General features: G+C 31.3%; 1 protein-coding gene across 2 annotated transcripts; it reads right to left on the reverse strand.

The window, feature by feature from the left end:
- Positions 1 to 6,668: 6,668 nt before the first annotated feature.
- Positions 6,669 to 13,706, reverse strand: LOC110630366 (probable glycosyltransferase At5g03795). 2 transcript variants are annotated; one of them, XM_021777825.2, is made up of 5 exons: positions 12,968 to 13,705; positions 11,785 to 12,071; positions 11,013 to 11,245; positions 7,354 to 7,511; positions 6,669 to 6,990 (listed from the first exon to the last, which is right to left on the reverse strand). In XM_021777825.2, exons 1-5 carry the CDS (start codon positions 13,463 to 13,465, stop codon positions 6,889 to 6,891), a joined length of 1,278 nt encoding a protein of 425 aa, XP_021633517.1. In that variant the 5' UTR covers positions 13,466 to 13,705; the 3' UTR covers positions 6,669 to 6,888. The 2 variants fall into 2 exon arrangements, with proteins under 2 accessions (XP_021633517.1, XP_021633518.1); XM_021777826.2 differs by lacking the exon at positions 7,354 to 7,511 and having other exon boundaries at positions 12,968 to 13,706.
- Positions 13,707 to 20,433: the final 6,727 nt, after the last annotated feature.

Below are 20,433 nucleotides of genomic sequence, written 5' to 3' on the forward strand. Positions count from 1 at the left end.
TGGAGTAATTAACTAAAGTAATTGAGAAGCATTCTCAAATTAAATTCAAGCACTCGTGTAAATAAATATGAGTCACAACTAAAATTTAAAGAAAAAGCCAAGTGCAATTATAAAATTATAAAAAAATAATATTAATTATTTTTTTTTTATAATTATAATTACGATTGATGATCTGAGATCCAGAGAATAGGGTTTTACAATGGATTCTGTAAAACTGAAAAAGCTTAGACTTAGAGGAGAGTATTTCTCCTTTTATATGTTTCCTTTTGTCTGCTAGTGACGTGTTAACAGAACGTGTATCATTGGACCACCTGTCCCTGCTGCGTTGATACGGGCGTACGAGGGAATCAGATCTCTGTCTCATGCATAACGGTCTCTGATTCTCCCTGGGCGCGCATGCGAATGGTCCCACAAGGCGAAGGGACTGAACTCCTTCTTAGTTCTGGACTGGGCCGGAGGATGAGGTTAAGACTAGGTCCAGAGAGAATCTGTCCATCGGGCCAGGAGAACTAGACCGGCCTATTTGAAGAATCAGATTGGAGCCCAGTCTTTAAAGTGAATGGACTGGCCCTGACTCTTGGAGGAGGCTTAGTAGCCTTCAGGCTGTGAGCTGCTCTAGCGGGCCTGGCCCTAGACGGGGTGAAAAAATCCAGCGATCATCAACGATAAAACTATTTTTATATTAATAGTCACAAATTAATTAGTTGACTATAATTAAATCTAAATTGCAGGTAGTGAAAATTCTATGACAGAGCTGAAAATTATTTAAATTATAGGATTGTATTAATACTCTGTAAAAATAATTTTATTTATTAATTTTATTAAAGAGGAAGACTCTTTGAATTTTATAACGGGTAGGATTTGAAATGGTTGTATATTTTCACTATACGGCAGTTTCAAAGAAAATATATAGAAAGTTTCACATGCCAAATTTAAGAAAAATTTAGCTTGTTATATATATAGATTTTTTGGTTATGATGTTTATTTTTTTAAAACATTCACTTTATAAAAAAATTAAATTAATAAAAATTTAAGAAAATATATAATATTTTGTAAGTTTACTTAAACTTTAAAATTTATTTTTTTTAATAATTTGAACTTCACAAAATTTTATGTTCTATCTTAATTTTTACATAAAATTATATTTATTTTCAATAAAACAATCATTTTACAGAAACATATACTAATTAACTTATAAAAAACAACACTATTAGAATTTAAATAATAATATCTTAACATTGAGTATAAAATTATTATTTTAATACTACTAAAATATCAATTTAAAATTATTATTGAAAATTTAAATTTTATTATATATAATAATTATATTTAAATAAATGAATTTTTTTATATTTTATAAAATATAATTTTAATAGTTTTTATTATTCATTGTGAAAAAATAAGTAAACTATTATTATATACTACGATAGAAAAGACAAATATAGTAATGATATGAAAAAATTATTAATTAATTTATCAACTTTAAAAAACGCATCAAAATATTTTTAAAGTTTTAAAAAAATTTATTAGTTAATTTTTTAATTAATTTTAAATCTTTTACGATTTAATATTTATAATATAAAAAAATTTATTAATTAATCTTTTAATTTCGTAAAATATATACTAATTAGTTTATTAAAGGGCACTTTAAATATTTTTAAAATATTTAATAATTAAAATTAATGAATGATTAATTAATAATTTTTTAAAATCTTAATAATATTTAATCTATTTTTTAAAATCGAGAGATTAATTAATAAGTTTCTTTATATCACATAAATTAAATAGTAATTTTTTTAAAAAATATTTATTAAAAATTTTTAAATTTTGGCCAAATTTGTGTATTTTATTTCATCGATTTATAAAAAATTGTTTCAAAGATTAAATTACTTAAAAGATTAAATTAATAAAACATAGTTTTGTATATAAAAAAATGACAAATTCGCAATTTTTTATAAATAATACTAATAAAATATTATTTTTAATTAATGATAATGTTGTTGTATTTTATACTATTAAAATAAAATGATACAGTTCAGTATTATTAATGTAATATAATTAATCAGCTATTACAAGTAAATGTTTGATGATTTCTGGTGAAAAATTCTAATTTGTTTTCTCTTTTTTCATATTTAAATTTTTATTTAGAAAATTTGAAAAAGAAAAAATATTTGAAAAAACAGAGACCAAAGGTTTTTAATTTGAGAAATTAAGATAATACTCTTTGAATTAAAAACAAAATTAAAAAATTTGTTTTGTCATGCGAAAAATTAAAGTTTTGAATTAAATCATAATACAAATGTTTGAATTTTTTTATATCAATATGCTTATTTTCCATAAAATGATCATTCCATGTGAAAATAATGAAAAAAACATGTATCATGCCATGTTAATATGAACAAAATTTTCAACTTTGATTTTAAAATTCAATAAAATCATCAAAATATTTGAAAATTTAGCCTATAATATAAAAAAATTAAATATTTGAATTAAATTGCTAAAACTTTTTAATGCTAATAATATAAAAAATTTAGCCTTTTCTCATATATGTAAATTAAATTATGTAAACTAAATTTTATTGTTTCTTGTCGTCGTTTGTTCTCCTGTTGCTTTTATTTTAATTTTACCTGTATTTTTCATAGATTCGGGCAAGATCGATGCTGACTCCATGGTTGTCCCTCACTGTGAGAGTGCGGCTGTGAATGTTTTGGATTTGTTTTTTTCTTTCTTGTGCTTTGATTTTCCCTTGAGTTGCCTTTGTAATATTGCTCCCGAGAACTTCTTTGCTTTGGTTTTAATGCATGCATGTCGGATGTTGTGCTTTTGATATCCATTGGTTGTCGTCGCTGTGGTGAGTCAATTGCCATTGTGACGGTTGGTCTGGCTCTGCTTCTTTGTTGATGCGGTACGACTGGACATGTGTGCGTTGGGTTTATATGGAACACTTTGGTTGTGGTTTAGGTTACGGGTTTTAGATTGGACTTTTGATTTCGTTGTGCGCCTTTGGATCTTCGGTCGATTGGATTGTCCTTATGGGTTTAGGGTGGGTTGGATGGATTTTTGGATCGTTTCTTGCGTTAGCATCTGGTTTAAACTCTTCTTCATTTGTAAATTGCCTTCTTGGTAGGACTGTAATACAGCTAAACCAAACCGAATTTTAATAAATTCAGATTCTATTAAAAAATAAATTTAAAAATTCGAATTCAAATTCGAGTTTGACTCTAACTTTATTTATAAGTTCGACTCGAACTTAATTTATAAGTTCGAATTCAATTTATAAAATAAATGTTAAATTCGAGTTCGGTTAGCGCTCGATTCGTAATAATTTCATTTATCACGTTAATGATTCAACTTAAATTCCACTAAAAAAATTCGAATTTGAATTTATTTAAACTCAAATTTGAATTCTATTATATTATAAATAACCTCAATATAATTTAAATTTATTTAAATTAAAAATAAATTTAAATTATAAGTTGATTAAGAGATTTTTAAATTAATTTTTTTATTTAATTAAAATCTCTCAAATCTAAAACTAATAAAAAAGAATATATAAGAATTTTACTTTTTCAGAAAAGTCACAATTTTTCATATCTCTTCAATGTTGGATGTGGGATTAGTATTGGCAAACAAGCATGTTCATAAACTTGTTCGCGAATCTGTTTACAAGTTTGTTCGCAAGTCTGTTCACGAGTTTCTTCATAAACTTGATAAACTTGAAAACGATACAAGCTCGCGAACTTAAACGAGTTAATACTGCTAAATTCAAACTCGGCTCGTTTATTAAAAAAGTTTAAAAAGTGAGTTTGAGCTCAGATCGTTTAGAAAACGAGTCGAGTCTAATCGACTTTTTATCGAATCGAATCTCGAATAATTCACGAACAGCTTGATTTGTTTACATCCCTACTTCTTGGATCAGTATGGATTATTCGAATAACCAAAATCCGTTTGTTCTTTTGCTAATTTTTTTTTCCCTGTCTTATCACTACTAAAAATTATAAATTAAAATGGATGGTCTACTGGTTGACAAGAAAATAATTCGAAGTATACAAAACTAAAGTTGGCAAAGTTGATTTAGATGTAAGAAATTATATTAATATTAGGCACATGCATGGAAGTCAAAGTAATAGCAAATTTTGATATTTCAGCAAGTTGAATTCATTGTCACTTCATCGCCTCCCTTTTTCCAAATTTTAAGTCATCTTAATTTAAGCATTGCTAAATTTTAATTATTTATTTTTTTGCAATATATTATTTTTATTAAATTGAATTTATCTATAACTTAAATGGGCTTGCTGAAAAAATAATCTTAAATGACAAATAATTTAAAATAATTAAATAAAAAATAAAAAACTTTTTTTTTTCTAAAAAAATCAAAGATAGGGTCAAATAGGTTGATGGAGCCAACCCATTTGCCATTTATGAGGTCAAGTTCTAGTCCTATGCCATGATAAATGCCACTTGTACTGTTCAAAAAAAAAAAATTATGAGGTCAAGTTAATTTATATGAGACTATTCTTCCTCTTCTTCATGTGTACCATTGATGAGATGACTAGACACTGTTGAATATCAATTGTTGAATTGTTAATGTCGTTTTTATCCGTTCTAAGCTTGCATTTTTATTTCGACTCTCTTAATTATTATTTCAATCCTTTCATAAATTTTACTTATTTTATACTTTTACATATATTTAAAAAAATAGTTTTTATTAACTTTTCAATTATAAACATTAAATTTTATCAAATATTAAAAAATATTTTAATTTTTTTTAAAAAATAAAATAAAATTATAATACTTCATTTATATATTATTATAGTATAAAAAAATAAATAATAATTTTAAAATAATAAAAATTATAAAACAGATGAGTATTATTATTATTATTATTATTAAATTCATAATGCAAGGTTTCGAACTATAAAGCTTGTCTAAAAAAAAATACAGAGCAGTTAGGGTTTCTCAATTTGGAGGCAATTTCTTTAACGCATGTTCGAGTCGCTGAATATTATGGAAATAAAATAACAAGTCACAAGTAGTTTTTTTTTTTTTTTAACTTACATTTAATTATTTTATGAATTTATGTTATATGCAAATATTATTCATAAATAACTATTTCATAAGTCGCATAAAAATAAGTTTAATTCCTTTTTTACATCAATCTCTCTTTATCTTATTTTTTCTTAAAAATGTAAAATTTTGCTTTTTTTTTTTTCTTCTGTATATGCGCAATCAATTGACTAGGTGTAACATATATGTTGAACTTTTAAAGAATTTTCAAACCTATATATATATATATAAGTTAAATGTGGAGCAATTATTAATACTTTTATAATACCACGTGGCATAAATAGTGTGATATTCCTAACTAATAAAAGTAAAATATTTATAATTTTATTATTAAAATATATCAATTGAATATAAATAATTATCAATCTATTAAGTATTTTTATTTATCATAATATAATTACTAGGAAGTAACACCTCGTCATGCCACGTGATATCTGGTGTATTATATAATTTTCCGTTGAATATGAGGTTGTAAGTGTATAATCCAAAGCCAATGGGAACGACGCAGAGACACATTGCTAAGCTATTGTGTAATGCGCAAACAAATTAAAGGGCAAGACGACATCTACCCATCTATGATTTATTGTGAGGAGTTGTGTATAAGCTATCGTAACGCTGATCGTATCGGTTTTGGCTCCCCTAAAAAATACTAGAGTTCTCACGTTTTTTCAATAATCCAGTTTGCATCAGATTTAATTTCTTGCTAGCTGAGTTATTGTTTCATCAATCTGCAGGTTTTTCAATTCTCGATATTTTTCATTGGTGATGCCATTACCTAAGTTGGCAATCCCGTTAACTTGTGCTATTGTTGACATCAACAACATTTATAAGATTAAAGGCTATTGTTTGTGGAAAAAGGATCTAGAACAATAAACATATAATTTGTAGTTCTATAAGGAAATACAAATATTTACACTAATGATACTGCTCTATCTCTTCTAATTGGGTATAAATCTTCAAAAGAGGAAAAGAATATCGGGTGGCTTGGTGCAAGTAAAATCTCCTATACTTAAATCAATAAAGGCTTTGTTAAAAAATAAAGAGTAAGAAAATTAAGAAATTAGATCATACCAGAAGGTTGTCGATTCATGTGCACTGGATGCACACAATTGTTTGGTTTAGGAGACCCCTTATATGATTACTGTTCGTATTAGAAGACTCAAGTCTGGTCAATTTTAGAGTTCTTTTGGGTACAGGAGATGCAATTTGAATAGAATACAGACTTCTGTTGAGGACATGAGTCCAGTTAGTTCTAAGATTATGACAGTATTTAAAGCACTCCATCATGCAAATGAACAATATTATTAATATTAATATTAGTTCCAAATGTTGCTTTAAAATGAACCTAATTATAAAGCACTCATGATTCATGAGCTTGAGAAAGGAAGAGGTTTAGTTTTCATAAGTAATCACCACTTCATCTTATCTTCTCTAAATCATTTTCCTTCTAGGTTGATTAAGATCATCTCAAACTCTTCTTTTTTGTGATACATTAATCTATTAAAGACGTTTTTTCTCATCTAATTTTAATCATGTATTGATTTGATAATTCAAAAAACAAAAATAGACTCTAAAAAGCAGGAATGGAGCTAGATACAGAATTTGAAACAAGAACAAGAATAAAAAAGTTGGTAAGTTCATACAAAACATGCATGTAAAGAACAAATTAAATAATGAATTTAATTGTCTCAGATTCCACTTAACATAGAGGAAAGAGCCATGATGTATGAGATTGGTAATTTACAAGCTTTGGCTTTGGGTTGTTACGATGCAACCTTCAAGCGTATACAAAAGTTAAATGGCAACACACCTGTTATCCAGTTAGTATTTGATAACATGGCGGCGCAGCCAGAGATCATACATCACCATGTGGAATGCGTCATATTTGGTTGGAGGAGAATTCCACTGGAAGTGTTTCTGGACCTGATATAACATGCCATAATAAATTTTCATCAGTAACACAAGTAGCTGCTGTAGAAATATGAAGTTACCGAGTCTAAGACATCTAACATCATGACGGAAGTATACTCCCTTGGTCCCATTTCAAGTGATGTTTATGGTTTTTATGCAAGTACTAATAAAATGATTGGATGACCCCATTTAAAAAAAAAATACATTGGAAAATAAATTGAAATGGGTAAACTAGGGGGAAAAAAATGCTTAATGTTTTTCTAAACTGGCAATTGAAGTGGAACAAAAAGAATTTTTCTAAAACATCACTTGAGTTTGGATAGAAGGAATATTCATTTGACAAAATGAGCTAAGTTTTCAAGTTATAAACTATACCTCAACCAAATTCTCGTGCAAAGCTACAAACTCATCATCAGATATGTTCTTGAGAACTTGCTTGAGCCTATATACATCTTGCTCCTTAAGTACGACCGAAAATTTTCGCCAATCAAGAATGTCATTGAATGGCAGGTCATAGTAGTTGGATAATATTACTGCCAAAGAAGTGACACCAATGCAGCAAAATAAAAGATTATTGCACATTTTCAAGATAAAGCAAAATCTTAGTCGAACAAACCAATGCATTGCAATTCCTTTGAAAATGTAGAATATCGAAGAGAGATTAATAGACTATCAAGCTTCTAACATCAATCGAATTAGCGTAGCTTTCAACTCTTGTCCCTCATGTAGACAGTTATCTCATTATTCCTCAACTTGAATTTGTTTCTTAAAAATCCTCTAACTTCGATTTGATATTTCATGATGTCCTGGCCAGATTACATTAGGGACTCTAGTCAGTCAGCTGGCGCAATGCCTCCAAGCTGACTTTTTCGCAATTAAAAAAAAAAAAATCTCTCTTCAACGTGGCATTGACACCCTCTTTTGGAATTTATCTCTCCTCAAATGCTGGGTTCTCACTCTTGCCTTGTTTAATCCACTTTTTTATCTCTACCTCGATGACCTTCTATTCCTTCCCCTTCAAAACCGTCTCATTAGTTCAAAGAAAAAAAGAAATCCTAAGGGTCTCGTTCAATCATGGAAATTGTCTCTGTTTTTCGTTTTCCATAGAAAATAAGGAAAAACATGAAAAATAAATTCACCTATCAATAACAGAAAATGATTTTCTAATTGAATATTTCTTTTTTTAAAAAATAATTTATTCCCTGTCGTTTTCCAAATTTTAGTTACATTTTGGAAAAACTGAACTCGTTTCCAATTTTCTATTTGGACATGTGAACACAACTTTTTTCTTTTTTCTTTTTTTTGAAAAATTTTCTAAGCTAGCTTTCCACAAGTGAACATAGCCTAAGATTTTCCAGATCTGGAAATACCAAAAAGAAAAAGTGATGAGGAAAGGAGTGTAGCTGCAAAACACCAACAAATTGGTAGGGAAATGAACTAAAGCCCTTTGATTTTTTCCTCACTTTGACAAATAATGCACGTCCACTTGAAGAGCGGAGAGAGAAAAATAAGGAAACCATGCACCAGTTCTTAACAAACCAACTTAGTAAACTAAATTAAAAAAAAATGATTCACAACCCTACTCATATCCTCTCCTAATGGTTATTGCACACCTGTAGGAGGAAACCTCATCACTTTGAGAAACAAGAAGCAAAGTGTTGTTATTCGATCAAGTACTAAAGTAGAATATAAAACAATGGCACAAAGTGTTTGTGAACTCTTATAGTTACTGAGGTTGTTGGAGAAATTAAAACTGTTGGAGAGGGATAAATTGCTCTTATACTGTGACAACAAATCTACCGTCAGTATAGTTCACAATCCAGTTCAACACGACTGAACGAAATACATAGAGATTGATCGGCACTTCATTAAAGAGAAGTTAATAAATGACGCTTTGAGATTAGATCATGTGATTTCCGATGAACAGCTAGTTGATGTGTTTACCGAAAAGCTTAACAACAAGACCTATTAAATCTTGGTTTGCAAGTTGGGTATGTGTGATATCTCAACACCAACTTGAAGGGGAGTGTTGACCAATATAGAAGGATTCAAATTTTTGGGATCCTAATTAGGTTTCATTATAGGAATTTTATCTTTATTATAAACATTCCTAAAATAGATTGATTTTTTGTGTATAAATACTAAAACCTTATAAAGATCTTCAATTGGAATAAAATTAAAAATTCCTCCCCAAAATTCTTCATAAAGAATGATCATAAAACTTGTAACAACGACAGCATTGAGGAGGCTGATAATGCAGTGAATAGGAATAGGAGGCAGTAGTGGTGGTGTTAGCGAAATTGAAGTAGAGCTTAGAGACTTGGCCATAGAATCAAATAACATAACATCCGTTGTATATCGAGATTTTGGGGAGCTGTTACACATTTCACCATTATCTACAGACCCCCTGTAATTTGCATGTATAATGACCATTACGTAATGGTAACAGCTATTACCAATAAATCACCTCTTCAAAATTTTTTATTGTCTACATAATTATTTTAGCTACAAATTCATAAAACTTGTAACAACGACGGCATTGAGGAGGGTGATAATGCAGTGAATAAGAATAGGAGGCAACAGTGGTGGTGTTAGCAAAATTGAAGCAGAGCTTGGGGACTTGGCCATGGAATCAAATAACATAACATCCGTTATGTAACGGGATTTTGGGGATCTATTACAAATTTCACCATTATTTACAGATCCCTTATAATTTGCATGTGTAATGACCATTACGTAATGATAACAGCTGTTACCAATAAGTCACCTCTTAAAAATTTTTTATTGTCTACATAATTATTTTAGCTACAAATTTATTAATAATAATGATATTTAAGAATGATAGTTTTATAGTCTTTACTTAATATTAGACTTATTATATAGTATGTATCTTAATGTTACTTATATCTACCAATATTTCTTCATTTGATGGACTATGCAAATTTTTCAAGAGAATTTGCATAGTGCCAGGCCGTCACTGCTAAATCATACCCATTGTAGGCCTGTTTTCATTACTCATAAATGTGACAGCAAATACAGCCACGACCACGATTTAAAATCATAGACTTGGCCTAAGGCTTGGTGGCTGCAATCAATCCAAGTTGGCATAATTCCTAGCGCGGTGGCCTCTAGGTTTTTGGACCTAGAGAAGTAGGGGTACGATGTTCCAAAATTTGGAAAAAGCTTTAAGGTTTCTTCAATTCTTCGAAAAGAGAAGATGATTTTAAATGAGAAGGAATTGAAGTTTACCGAGAAAAGAGGAAAAAAAGTGGACAAAAAAGGCAATAGTAAAGTGGACTAAAAAGGCATGAGTAAGAAAAATCCAACTGAGTGAGGAGATTAAGAAATTCAAGAGGACTTAGCGTCGCTGCCATGTGGAAGAGAGAAAAACTTTAATTGTGAAAATGTCAACTTGGAGGTGCCATGACAGCAATTGGCTAGACTCCCCAATGGAATCTGGCCAAACGAACATAGTGTGTGAGTAAGCAATGAGAAAAAAATAAAAGGAAAATGAAATGGCATAGATCACTTTTCTTTTCCCCTCCAGTTGAAAATGGATTGGGGAAAGGAAGGGACTTGGCTATATACTCCCTCCATCTAATAATTTGTCCACTTTATTTTTTCACGCATGTTAAGAAATACAATTTTTTTTATTAACTTTTCAATTACACCCATCTTAAATACATTAACTTTTTATTAAATACTAAGAGATATTTCAGAAGATTTTTTAGAAATAAAATAAAATTAAATAGGATTATAATAGTCAATTCATATGTTACTATAGTCTAGAAAAGGAAAATAGATAATAATTTTGAGACAACCAAAAAAGAAAAGTAGATAATAATTTTGAGACAACCAAAAAAGGAAAGTAGAAAATAATTTTGAGATAACCAAAAAAGGAAAAATAGATGAAAATTATAGGATGGAAAGAGTATTAAACATTGACTCACCATCTAAGAAGTAAAAAGGTATATACATATGAATGCTATTCTTAAACATGTTCAAGAAACAAAAATGGAATCGCAAACACTTACCAGGAACACATCCATAATGAATTGAATCAGCTATACGAGCACTGTTAACCTGCGAACCACCAGGGCATATGCAGAATTTAGTCCTGTAAAATCTCTTCTGATACACTAGATGTCCAGTAGCCCTACTTATTCTGTTATTTGAAATATCAAGCTCTGTATCATTCTCCCAAACGCGCGCCAAAATAACTCTAATTTTAGAGTTCCTATGACCAGCCCAAAACCCAAGTGTCGTTCTGCAATGAATGCTTATTGTTATGCAAAGTACTTAAGGAAAGACCTTTTTGTTCAAAACATTTAATATTCTTTCAGCTTATGCATCATATGTTCACTGAAAGCAGCTAAAACAGGTAAAAACTCGATTAGAAAAAAGCTACTCTAATAATATTTTCTAGAAACAACTATAGAAACAACAGTATAGATGCTAACATCAATTGTGTTGAACTTCCTGAGATTATATTCATCATTAAGAAGTGATGATACTGCAGTTAATCCTATTGCTGCTTGAACAAAATCTTGACCGTAATTTCCCAACCCTAAGGTAATGGAAAGAGACAGAAGGCTGACAATGAAATAAGGAGAAGACTAGAATTCAGAGAAACCTGACAAAACTATGGAGTGGTCCAGGTTTGCAGCAGAACAAGAATAGAAATGAACTAAGCTCTTAAAATGCAGTGAGCATCTGAGTTAGATAATCAGTTGGTAACACGATAAGGATACAACTGATCAGGACCTCTAACATGAATGTTCATAAGTTGATATTCCATTATGTTACCTATTTTCTACGTCATTTCCTCCAGCTGGAAGTGCAAATGGCTGCAGTACTTGAGGAAGAGCAACATCTTTGTGTGGAATGAATCCAACATCATAACTTGGGGAGCACACAACTCGTATTGCATTCTTTACGAGAAATGGAACTCCTTCAGTTGCCCTTACACCAACATCATGACAAGTTACAAAGAAGTGATCTGCACCCAATGTTCTGTTCCAATAGGGATACTTAACCATTAAGCTCTCCACATAATTCTGAACAATTATGGTCATATTCTCATAGGATGTTCCCTGTAATAAAATAAAAAAAGGAACATAATATACTGTTACAGAAAGGAACCTAATTAAAGGTTAGATAAGGAACTTAATCCATTAAACCAACACTGCTACACAAGGTTCAGCAAAGTCATCAACAAAAGTTTGCCCCATAAGTTGCAGACGCTCATATCAAACTAAGTAGGACTACACCAAACAAGCAAAATTGATGAACATGGTCAGCCAAATCACAGGGACAAGAAAACAATACTGCATTGTTAATTTTCAAGACCTTTATTCAAATCAAAGGAATAATCACCTAATCAAAGAATTGGAAACTTAAAAATTTTTATCATCTTTATGAAAGAATCAGCAATTTACCTTTTTTTTTGTGCATGGAGGTAAACAAAAAAAGAAAAATCTAACTAGTTGAGTAGTTGTGGCTGAATTTCCATGTAGTAATGGTATCTTAACTAACACAAGTGAAAAAGAGCAGACAACATATAACATAATGAAGCTAGATATGACCATGTTTAAGCTACTGCAAACTCCCCAGGTTGAAACGTTTTTGGCAAGGAAGAAAAGAAGAAAAAAAAAGGGGAAGGATCCCCCTGAATTATACTACCGTATACATTCCTAAAAATACTATCCAATTTCACTTTAACATAGAAAAGCTTTATATGTGACCCACCATTGAAGTAGGATTCTCCATTTTACAGAAGTATCATTTATTAACATTTAACTCACAGGTAGGTTTTTCATTAAAAAAAAAGGCAAAAGAAATGATTAGCTAGCACATTACAACAGTTGTGTTGTAACTGATCTCAATTCACTGCAAACTAGGAATTCTACCGAAGGAAAGCTAATAATATACAAAAATCCGCGCAACTTCTCACTTATAAAGACCTCAACTTTGAGCAAGAAACAATTACCTTGCCTCGCATCTTATGGCAAGAGATGGGGATAAAGAAGAGGTGAGCCTGATCGGCATCTTCAGTCCGAAAGCGACTCTCTCTGATATTCTGGAAAAAGTAGCCCTCGCTAGCGTATTTGCCAGTCAATTTCCTAGGTGTTTGATAAAAGGTATCGGGATCCCCATCGGGATATATGTAAACCTTGAAGTCCCTCTCCATTGATTCATAATTCAATTTGAAAATCTGAGGCTGGTGGTACAGATCCGACAGCTCATCGTGAAATGATTTCCCTACCTCGTTCTTCTCTGTCTCTGTCTCCGTCTGCACACCCGTCCCTCTCTGTGGCAGCTTTACAACGGAATTGGAGACCACAGGAGAAGAAGACGATGAAGAGGAGTGGAGAAAATCGATGGAAAGGTAAGTGAAGGAGATTAGAGTTAGGATAGCGAGAGTGAGGAGTGAACCTTTAAGAGAACACATGTGTTGTGATGCTTGTTGGAGTTTTCCGGCCGTCATCGCCGGGGATTTAGAAGATGGATTCCGATGATAAAAAGTGCTCAGTGTCTGCCGGCAATGGCAATGAGGTAGAGATGGAGTTTGGAGTAGGGATTGATAATTGGTTTTGGAGCAAAGAAACCAAATCGGAATCTATGAAATGAACTGAGAAGGTTCAGTGTAGTTTAGCGTGGGAGTTGGGTTTTTTGCTAGTTGCTACTCAGCCTCAGCCTCAGCCTCAGCCTGCCTTGCTAATACAAGAGAAATCGATTAAAAAAAAAAAAATTAAAAGAAAATGCCTTTGATGAAACTAGTTATTTTTTTAAAAAATTATATTATTTAATCCTACAATATGAAAAATTGAATAATTAATTTTTTGTTTCTAAAAAGTGCCTTAAACTATGCATATAGTTGTGAAAAGTCTATTAAAAAATTTTTGCTATAATTTCAAGTTTAGGTGAGCAATTGTAAAAAAAATTAATCAAATTGAATTAATTTAAAATTTTAATTTAATTTTTTATTTATTTCAATTTAATTTAATTTTTAATTTTAAAAATTTTGATTATTTCGATTTAATTTAATTTTAAACAGAAAAAAATCAAAAAAAATTAAATTAAATTAATTAGTAATAATAATATTTTTTTAATAATATTGAGAAATTAAATTATATTACAATTAAAATATTTTAATTAAATTTCAAAATACTAAAAATAAAATATAAAAAATAAAAAATTATTAAAAATTGAAATCGATCAAATCAAATTAAGTCGAATCAAATCGAATCGGTTAAATTCAATTTAATTTCTAACTAAAATCGATTTGATTCGATTTTCATAAATACTAAAATTTTAATTTTCAATTTATTCAATTCGATTTAATTTTAAATCGAACCAACTGAATATTTAACCCATTTAAAATATCCTTCTCATTACTTTTAATACTAATGATAAAATATTTTTCATACTTTTTAATAAATTAAATAATAAAAAACTTTTTTCAATTGAATTATTTTCTACACTTTAATTAAAACCTCCACCTTTCTTAGATAAATAGTAATTTTTATGCAATTTAAAATGTAAAATAAGTGTTCTTATTTTATTAGTGAAACTATATATAAATATATAAATACTTTTTATTTTTTAAATTAAAATTAAATAAAAAATAAATTATTTTCTAAAAGATATTTTTCAAGGTAAATATTTTTTTAAATACTTTTTAAATATAAATTTTTTTCTATTATTTACACGTAGAATTATATATTTTTATAAGCCTATTAAAATATTTTTATTTTTTATATCATAATATATATTTTCTAACTCAAATCAAAAATCTCAGATTAATTAAAATTTATAAATTGAAACTCAAAATCCAGAAACATCAGCGACCCTTCTCTTAATTTGTTTCTCACAATTTTTTCTTCATAGCAACGGAATTATTTAAAACTAAATCAGGTACTATTGGAACAAAACATTACTGAATCAACCTTCTAAACAAAAACTTCAATCTCTAATGGGCAGAAGAAATTTCATACAATCTTAGTCAATAAAAACAAAAGTTTTAATCCCTAATGCCTATAAGAAATTTCATTCAAATTACCAAAAAATTAACTTACAATACAATTCAAAACTAGAATGACAAATGAATCAAAATTACCAGACTAAAAGTAGAATATGAATGAATTAATAAGCACAGAGTTGTTTGAAAAGGTGAATTAGCGCATAAACTGCTCAAAACACTCTATTTCAGGCTCATCACCAGCTAGGTTTGTGGATATACAGTTGCATCCCTTCCAATTGTGGCTTTCAAATCTCTAGGAGCAAATCAGCAAACTAATTCAACCTTTACATCAGCAAACCAATTCAACCACTTCTGGCAAAGGCTTGCACTCTATCAGTTGTTTGATGTGATGATCCAAATCCTTGTGCAGAGACTTCCTGCTAGTCCACAAACATAATGCTCAGAAAGAACCTTAGGTGCTAGCGATGGAGAGGAGGAAACAGACATGCAACTCTGAAAAGAATGAAGAAGATGTCGCAATATAGTATGGTGGGACTATTGATGCGTGGCATGAAGAGAGAGAGGGTAGTTGGGCTGGATTTGATGAAGGAAAGGGTCGGACGGCCAACATTCCAAAGGGATGTGGGGTGGTGTTGCTGCTGCTTAAGGAAATTGATTGTTGAAATCGGAAGAAAAAATTCAGGCCAAGTTTGAGGAAGAAGGTAAAACTAATTAATAGATAATTTTATCATTTTATAGTTTTTTAAGGGCAGAAATGAGGAAATATGAACGGAAGACTAAATTGTAAAGGTTTTTTAATAAAATTTTTAAAAATATAGGGGTTAACCTATAAATAATAACAATATCTAAATATTAAATCATAAATCTCTCTATTTTTTTAAAATAAAAACTAACTAGTTAGATTTTTTATATTATAAAAATTAAATAATGATTTTTCTAAGGGAAAATAAGACATAATCTATTTATTTGTTTAACCTGAAAAATATTAAATTTAATACTAATCCTTACACTTATTAGTGAACGAAAAAATTTAAATAATAAAATTATTATTGAGGTTTAAAAATTTTTAAAAATTAATATTTTAATATATTAGGATATATTTATTCTTAAGTTTAATATTGTAGGTTTATTTGACTAAAAAATTAAAAAATTTATTTGACATCCAATAAAAAAGAGACGGTTTTTGAAATTATTTTCATAATTTAATAACTTTTAACGAGTATGCAAGTAAAAAAGTATTTGAAACACGTCAACAAATTTTTGCTACTTCAATTATATTAACATTTTTTTTAAACTATGTAAAAATATAAATATAGTTTTATGAGAGGGAAAAAAAAAAAGCAATAGTTTTATATATCTAAATCCCATAAGATAACATTTGCACAAAAAATTAGTACTCTTTTATTGATTTGGGTTAATCCTAATTTTATTTTTATATTTTTTGAAAATTTTAACTTTTAAAATTTTTATTTAAGTTAGTGATAGGTTGAAATGAAGTGGTCAATCTGCAAGACATGGTTGGCGTCTACAGCAGTTATTTCGACGTTCAAATCAGTAAACTGGTAAATGGATGAATGTAATGAATTGTTTAAAAGTTGAGAATAGTTGTATGAGAATATGTATCTTAATCTCTATATTTATCAGTTTTTATACTGTAAGAAGGTGGAGTTGGTTATTATATTTCTTGAAAATCCGACTAATATTGGGTAGTAAATAAGGGATCCCACAATTATAGATATAACTGAAATCTGCTGGATTGTTTCTGCTAATGGTAACTTTCTATGAAATCTCGTCCTGCTCAAGAAAGGGCGAGCCTTGACGAAGAACTGTGTGCAACGGTGTTCAGATCTTTCTTTCCACGAGTGGGACTACATATCAGTTTATTAGACTCTTGCCACATGCCTTTGACTTATGATGACAGCTCATTGCTTACTTTGAGCGGTTGTTATGTTGTATCAGAGTTCCTCTGCTGGTCTTCGATTCTTCGAATTCGAATGTTACAGTTGTTTTCACAATCTTGGGCACGTGGCATGTCTAGATTGACTTTCAATGCTCGCGTCTCTTTGCCTACTCCTAGTCATAAATGATTATTACCCTATTTCTCGAGCCACATTCAAAACCTACCATCAAAATCATCATATAAAAACTCTTCTTTTTCTCTAATTCTCATCTTTGCTCACAACTGATCTCTACACTTTAGAAAAGTCTCAACCACTTATCTTATTCATTCCCACACTCTCCTAAGGTAATTCCTATTCATGCTTTCTTTCACAAAAAATGAATAGGAAATCTTCCTCCTCCTCTTCTTCTTCTTCTGGTACCTTAAACTCCTCTTCTGGCAACCTCATTCGTGCTCCTGCCCCATTATCCTGCTGAGGGTGATTCATGATAGTGAAAACATTTTGGTAAATAACATCCCTTCCATACTAACTGAGAAGGATGTGGACTGCCTCTACGACCACTATCAGATTTCTCGAGAGGCCTTTCGAGTTTATGTTCCTCCTTTGCACGTTCATGTTGATGACGAGATCCCAGCGGAGTAGACCATTATGGTCTATGAAGAATAACTAAAGGTGAGTCTCCACTTTTCCATGGACCCATTTTTCATTGAAGTCCTCCGGTTTTACAAGCTGTCAATCACCCAACTGCACCCAAACAGCTAGAGGATTCAGATGGCTTTTCGGTTCATCTGTTTTAACAATAATATAGAGTCGAGTGTTACGCTTTTCTTCCAACTGTACCAGCTGGATACACGAAAGAATGAGGAGTTCTACTTTTTCAGCAGGAAGAAACATCATATGCTTTTCGACCGAATCTCTTCATCTTTGAAGTGCTGGAAGAATAAATTTTTCATTCTCCACCACCGGGTGTTCGAGGGTTTCGGTCCTCTCTATATGAGCTGGAACGTATATATAGAGCTAAAGAAGGATGGGGTCCAGCCATTAAGGGATAAGGAAGAGGGGTTGAACTTTCTCCAAAAGATGGATTCGACTCAAAGGATGGACATTAATATGGCGGTGAGGAACGCCATGTTGTCCTGGCAAAACCACTCCCGGATAGAGCAGGCTCCTCGCTCACCCGTTCAGAGGATGCCTCTTATGACCTTACCTTCATTTGTTGAGTAGGGTACTCTTATTTTTATCCTTTTTTACTTTTGATATTATTTTATTTACTCACTTTTTATTTTGTGCAGACATGGCCAGAAAGAAAAATAAGTTTACCAAGGCAGTGCGTGCTGCCTTAGAGGAAAAGCTTCAACTGGGAGGTCCGGTCCTTCTAAAAAATGTTCCAGAAAAGAGGAGGCTATTGTGATCCTTCCTCCCTCCTCTTACGCCTGCAATTGAGGGAACATCCGCCTCCTAGCCTGAGTCTTCCACTAGGGGCGCTTCTGCAGTCCTTGTCCTTGTGGAGCCAACATTTGAAAATGCTAGGGTCAAATCCCCATGGCCCCGAAGTATCCAACACTTGGCATTGGTTCTCGAGGAACCCTAACTATTAGTCCTCACAGCCAAGAATGCCTTGAGGCCCAGGGACCATCATCGCTTGAATGAGGTCGAGACGGATGACCTCTACAATAACGTAATTCACTCTACCATAGAGAGTGTCCTCTGTTCATACATGGCAAAGGAGTGTAACAAGGCTCTAAAGCGAGAGTTTCGGGCATAGGAGACAGACAAATGTCTCATGCAAGAGGAGTGCTCGAAGCTGAAGGCTCAAGTTGATGAAGTGGAGGGCATAATAAAAGAGATATTTTTGTCTTTTGAGGCTTTAAAGAATGGTAGACATCTTTTAGTCGAACATGATATAAATCGGCCAAGAGCAGTGATACGCCTATTCAACTTCTGTACATCATTTATGGTTCTAGGTAGTTCCATATTTTGGATGGCATTAATTTTTTTTGGGTTTGCCTCTATGCCTCTTTCTGAGACTATGTACCCTAAAAAATTTTCAGCTTTTATCCCAAAGGTGAATTTTTTAGGGTTACGTTTCATACCTGCCTTGTTCAGTACGTCAAAGACCTTTTGGATATCGTCTGGATGATCTTCTAAGGATCGTATTTTTACCACTATATCATCCATGTATGCCTCGACTGTTGACTCCACCATGTCTTTAAAGATACCTTGACACCAACCTTTGGTAGTCACACCTGTATTCTTTAGCCCAAACGGCATTACCTTGTAACAGAAGACTCCTGCATCGGTGATAAATGCAGTTTTTTTTACATCTTCAGCGTCCATCATGATCTGGTGGTAACCTGAAATAGTATCAAGAAAGGAAACTACTACATGACCCAAGGTAGAGTCTACTAACTTGTCGATGGATGGAAGTGGATAGTGATCCTTCGGACATGCTTTGTTTAAGTCGATAAAATCCATGCACATCCTCCACTTCCCGTTTGCCTTCTTAACCAGTACTATATTGGTGAGCCATGTAGGATACTGGATCTCTTTTATTAATCTTATACTTAATAATTTATTAACCTCCTCCTTAATCACATGTTGTCTCTCCAGTGAAAACTTTCTTTTCTTTTGTTGTACCGGTTTTATTGTCTCATCGATAGACAATTTATGGGTGATAAGAGTCGGATACACACTTGTTATATCTTCTGAAAACCAAGCAAAAGTGGTCACTTTGCATTTTAGTAATTTTATTAATTCTTTATTTCACTATTTAATGCAGTTTCGAATCATACCTTTTTATCTATGCCTAATTGGACTTCTTCCACCGAGTCTATTGGTTCTAGTTTTATATAGGAGTGATTTTTCCAATAGGTTGATGTGCATCATCGCTTTTTGAGACTTTTTTGTGGAGTGTCTGTAGCATTCTTGTGTTGACTTCTAGTTACCTCAGATAATGGCTAATCCTCTTAGAGCTAGTAACTTAAAACACATAGTACCCATATTAATAACTATCATGTGACAATTTAAGACTGTGCTACCGAGTATTACATTGTAGGCGAGTGAGATGTCCACTACCACAAACTCTGCATACAGCTCCCGCCTGTGCTTCTCATCACCTAGCATAAGGGAGAGGTTGATGGTGCCTAATACTGCCACGATTTTATCTTCTAATCCCACTAGCGAGAAGGAAACCTTATTAAGGTTATTTTTATCTAAGCCTAGCTTATTAAAGATATCTAGGGTGAGGAGATTGACAAAACTACTTGTATTGACCAAAACTCGCCTCACCTCATACCTGTTCAATTGGATATTAATGATTAGCAGGTCATTTTGAAAAAATCCCATCGCCTTATCTTCAGATCCGAACCTTACCTCCTATTTTTCCCGTGGTTCTTGCTCAACAAACAAGATGTCTTCAGCGACACGTTTGTTCTTTCCCTTGCCATCATTGGTTCCTCCTGCAATAACATGTATAACCCTTACAAGTTCATTGTTAGGGGTAGTTTCAGGAGTTGTTCCTCGAGTTCAGGCCTTCTTTCTTCTCTATTCTTTCTAGCAAACTTTCAAAGT

This window comes from Manihot esculenta, chromosome 13 (assembly GCF_001659605.2).
Source record: "Manihot esculenta cultivar AM560-2 chromosome 13, M.esculenta_v8, whole genome shotgun sequence".
Taxonomy (NCBI): Eukaryota; Viridiplantae; Streptophyta; class Magnoliopsida; order Malpighiales; family Euphorbiaceae; genus Manihot; species Manihot esculenta.

Excerpts from the sequence above, each read along its gene's own strand:
- LOC110630366 (XM_021777825.2), bottom strand. The coding sequence starts at position 13,465 with ATGACGGCCGGAAAACTCCAACAAGCATCACAACACATGTGTTCTCTT. Across the intron at positions 11,246-11,784 it reads GGAAATGACGTAGAAAATAG|AACGACACTTGGGTTTTGGG; the intron begins GTAACATAATGG and ends CATTCATTGCAG. Across the intron at positions 6,991-7,353 it reads TGCACGAGAATTTGGTTGAG|GTCCAGAAACACTTCCAGTG; the intron begins GTATAGTTTATA and ends ATGTTATATCAG.